Raw genomic sequence first — 4,669 nt, 5'->3', positions numbered from 1 at the left:
TTGCCTCAAGGATCTTTATATTGTAAGGTCAAAACTGTACAATGACACAAAAAAACAGAGAAAACACCAAGAATCATGTGTTCAGTCACGCTCAAATACACTTTTAAGGTTTGCTTAGGCGAGAGTCTGGTGGTGTAATCATCAAACATCTGGTCAGTTTGTCAAGACAGAGCTGCAAAAGTGCTCTGATGTTTCCGAGATGTCAGGTCCCGTCAGCCTAACAACCAGCGATCAGCTGACCGGTGGTCAGAGCTCACAAGACCCTCTGTGAACAGCCGGCTCCCAGCGCACTGACCCTCACCTCTCAGTGGAGGTAAACACAGGACATGATTCACTGAGGTGAAGCAGGTGATGTTTAGTTTACGTCAGGGTTTTTTTTTGTTCCAGTTTGGCTGAGACTGAAGACGTTTTATTCGTTCAAATATTTACAGCTGAAATATCTCAAATGTCGCTGACTAACATGAGGAAATCTCTCTTCTAACATGTTTATGGTCACTGATAAAACTTTAAATTGGAATTTAGTTAGAGGATCATCAGGAGGTCCTTTTGTCCCTCTGTGGGGGGAAACTCCCACTAGGTTTATATCTGGGACTCTCCACCATTTGACCTTTGAACTGAAGAAGCTTCTCGGATGAAGGTGAAACGTCTTCAAGCAACTTAAAGAAGTCCAGACGCTTTTCTTTGCAAGCTCCTTTGACTACGATGACCTGGATGACTGAGAACCTTCACAGACATTTAAATTGGAAATGCTCACACAATCCAGAGTTTTTCTGTAAATCCCATTAAATATTTTTATCCAGTAAAGTCAGAAATAATTAAATCTTCTATTAAAGAGATTAAAACAAATAAAATAAAATAAATAAAAAAGGCTTTTATAGCCCGTCAGGACATTAAAGGTTTGCTGAACATTTATTTTAAAAACATGAAATGATTATTAAATTGCTGGAAAAACATTTTTTTATTAAACTGAGATGAGGCTGTTGTTATCTTGGTCACTGATGTCACAGGTACATCTGTAAACTGTGTCTGATCTCTCACCATATTTGTGTCTCCATGACAGGTTACAGATGAATAATTACTTTCCAAACACGATCTGTATAACAGTCTCTGGAAGAAAGGACACTTCAGGCAAGAATCATTTTTTAAAGGTGAGTTTTAAATGCAAAGTTCAAAGAAATAAGAAATCATGGAAACATGTCTGACACAAGAAAGTCAGACGTATAAAACCACAGACCTGAGGGGGCGAAACTAACTCGGCGCTACGAACACGAAGGACGGAAAACTGACAAAAACAGGAAGTGAAAACATCAAAGGTGCAGAAAACACAAATCACCATAATGAGTAATGATGAAAGAGGAACTAATATATCAATGACAAGTGCAGACAAGGGAGATACAAAAACTCTAAAAAAGACAAGAAATGATTTAAAGAAAAACTACAAACATGGCCGACCATGATGATCATTAGTGTGGAAATAAAGCAGAAACGTTTTACAAGCTAACAAACATCAACTTTGGTTTAAGGAGAGCAGACAGGCTTTAATCGTCATCAGGAAATCAAAGCAGATACTCGACTTTAAACTGCATCATCATCATCATCATCACTTTTACTGCATTTGCAGACGTGGAGCGTCTCTCGTTTCTGCCTCAACAGGTGGACGACCACCACAAAGACCCCCGCGACCCCAGAGGTCACAGCGCCTAAACTCCATTTGTAATCTGGGCCTTTGTTAGCGGTTCACTCTCTGTATCGTCACTGACCGTCATCGGTGATGATGAAGATGGAAAGTGAGGCATTTGGAAGAGTGGGTTAGGGAGAGGTTTGCTGTCTCTCGCACTCACTGGGTTCTTCATCCTGCAGATGAAATTCGTAACACGCTGTGTTTCCTCATTATTGATGATCTCCATGTTCGTTCCTGACTGCTTCCACTCTCCGTCTCCGATCTTCCAGGAATACTCGACAGGCCCAGCAGCGCTGACGTCTCCGTCACAGCTCAGTGTGCAGCTCTCTGAGGTTGAGTTACACAACAGCGGCCTCACACTCACCACAGGCCGAGGCGCTGCTTTAATCCTCACAGCCTGATGAACCCGACTCTGGACTTGGTTGTTGATCTCCACTGAATACACTCCAGTGTCCGCCGCAGTCATGTCCCTGATCTCCAACACTCCCGTGTCAGTGTTCAGAGTGGTTCGGCCTTTAAACGAGATGTGATCTCTCAGCTCAATCAAGTCTTTCACCCACTCAGCCAGCAGGTATTCATCACAATACCACACGATGCTGGTGATCTTTTCAGAAACCGGCTGAGGGCTGAGCTGAAGCGTGTCGCCATCCTCAAAGTACTTCTTTACAATCTGATCCTGAGAGAAGCTGGATGCAGCCAAGAGCAGCACAGCCAGGAGCCAGAAACCAGCCGAGAGCTTCATGTTCACAGATCGGTGCAGGAGTGACAGCAAACCACGTGTCAGAGGTCTCAAACCCTTTTCCTCTTCCGTACAGCCTGTGGTTTCCTACACTGAGCGCAGTCTCAGTCTTTGCTGATTCCAGGATGTTCCTCCCACAGTTTTGCCAAAATGACCCAAATGCAGCGAGCAGACAAAGTAAACACAACGAAGTTTTAATTAAAGTGAATCTAAAAGATCGTGAACAAACTCCTGAACAGACAACAACAAACAAAAGAAGTAAACAAAGAGCAAAGCACAACAGGAAGTGACTAAACAGCAGAGCACAGAACCAAAGACAACAACTTAATGATGAGAGATAAGAAGACACCAGGAAGGCCAATGAAGGACATGCAAGAAGTCTAAACACAATACTCTCTGTTAGAGAACTCCCAGTAATCAGATGTGTGTATGATGACAGATTACTGTTAATCTAGAATAATCATAGAAACAAATGATAACAAAACTCAGTCTAAACAAACTCCAAACTCTCCAGAAGTTTATCAACAACTTCATGTCTAATTAATTAATGTTTTTGCTTTAAACTCCAAATAAAGATAGAAAACATCACATATCTACGACGTGGTAGCCAAACACATCTACATTAGATATAACTGGGAGTCTGATCACCAGCCAGGCAGCTGCTGCTGGTCGCTGTTCATCATTGTTTCAGAGCCAGAGTTCACCCAGAGTGATTATTCTGAGCAACACCCGCTCAGCAGCTTTCCTGGAGCTGTCAGCAGAGTGCAGGCGTCAACTTTAACTCGGGTTTGATGTTTCTGGTCGAGACAAAGTTTCATCATCAAGTTCGTCGTCACTTCCTCCTCTCCTTTAGCAGCTGTCTCCATCACTCAAAGCTTCTCTGAAGTTCACTTGTTTGCTGTCCCGGTGATCAGGATGTCCTCTCCTTACACCAACTCACTGCTTTACCATCCAATCCAATAATATATATAATCCAATCTGTGCAAATGATTCCAATAATGCTGAGACAGTCGGGGGGACCCTGAGGACAGCACGCTCTCAGAATCACTCAAGTGAAATCTAACAGGTGATATTTAGTTTATTTCAGAGTTTTATTTGTTCCAGTTTGGCTGAAACTAAACTTGTTTCATTCGGCCAAATATAGAAAGATGAAACAAACTTACGCCGACCAACACGAGGAAATCTCTCTTATAACATGTTTGCTTTTACTGATAAAACTCACTGAAGTCTTGGAAAGCTGCTGCATTTTCTCACTTCCATGTGAAACAGTTACTGTGACTATTATTACCTCTTTTGAAAGAGGAGTGAAAGAAGCCATCTATGTCCACTGTGAGCGACCATCTTTGAACAGAGGCGGGGTTTACGACACCAACTCTCTGCCATCTATAATCCAGTTTTGAGATCCCTTCCCAGACGCCTTAACGCCCACTCACATCCTGGGCCATCTGACCTCAGGAATTCACATGATAAGGTGGGGCCAGGTTTCACAATGAACACACCCGAAACTCTGGCTGGTTGCAGCCAAGAGCAGCACAGCCAGGAGCCGGAAACCAGCCGATGTCTCCATGTTCACAGATCAGTGCAGGAGTGACAAAAACCACGTTTCAGAGGTCTTAAAACTGTTTCCTTTTTGAACATCCTGTGGTTGCAGCACAAATATGTTAAATATGTTAATACGTTAACATTTCTGTTCTGCAGTGTTAGTCAGTGAGTGACTGGCTGCTCCCGTATGGGATCAGAATGATGCCACCTTATCCCACAGTCCAGCCAATGATGCGATTCACATTCTATACGCAGCTAATCCACGTGGTTGACAGGCTCTGACAGCGTCCTTATGTGCCCACACCGGTGTTGATGTGGAGTGAAGCCACGTTAATGACAACGTGTACAACCATTGGAGATGTGAGCAGGACAGACGGAACAACTGACGGAAACAGTGTGGACTTTATACCAGTTTTTAAACTGTGTTGATCGGCCACGTAAAACCAGAGTTATGATAAAATATCTGCAGTGTTTGGTTTTCTTCCTGAATACTGTCGTTGTTTATATTTACTGCGGGAAGAAACGGTAAAAACGGCGTTTTATAAGGAAAACGCTCGTAATCACTCCGCCTGTGAGCAAAGACAGCCCCCCTCCAGCCTTTCCTATTGGTGGAAAAATGTACCATGTGGACCAATCAAAACATGATATGGCAACATGGCATTTAGATGTTTAGGGAGGGGGAAGTTTTAGGAGTGACGGCGTGTTTG

At 43.2% G+C, this 4,669-nt stretch overlaps 1 protein-coding gene across 1 annotated transcript; it reads right to left on the bottom strand.

Moving 5' to 3' along the window:
- Nucleotides 1-1,141: 1,141 nt before the first annotated feature.
- LOC102195045 (uncharacterized) lies at nt 1,142-2,462 on the bottom strand. The gene has a single exon (XM_005743578.2). The coding sequence runs from the start codon at nt 2,421-2,423 to the stop codon at nt 1,701-1,703; it is 723 nt and encodes a 240-aa protein (XP_005743635.1). The 5' UTR covers nt 2,424-2,462; the 3' UTR covers nt 1,142-1,700.
- Between the last annotated feature and the right edge of the window lie 2,207 nt (nt 2,463-4,669).

Source organism: Pundamilia nyererei, unplaced genomic scaffold, assembly GCF_000239375.1.
Source record: "Pundamilia nyererei isolate P.nyererei 1_Seehausen unplaced genomic scaffold, PunNye1.0 scaffold00133, whole genome shotgun sequence".
Taxonomy (NCBI): Eukaryota; Metazoa; Chordata; class Actinopteri; order Cichliformes; family Cichlidae; genus Pundamilia; species Pundamilia nyererei.
Note: the sequence above shows the minus strand (reverse complement) of the source record. Positions and strands in the feature narration are given on the sequence as shown.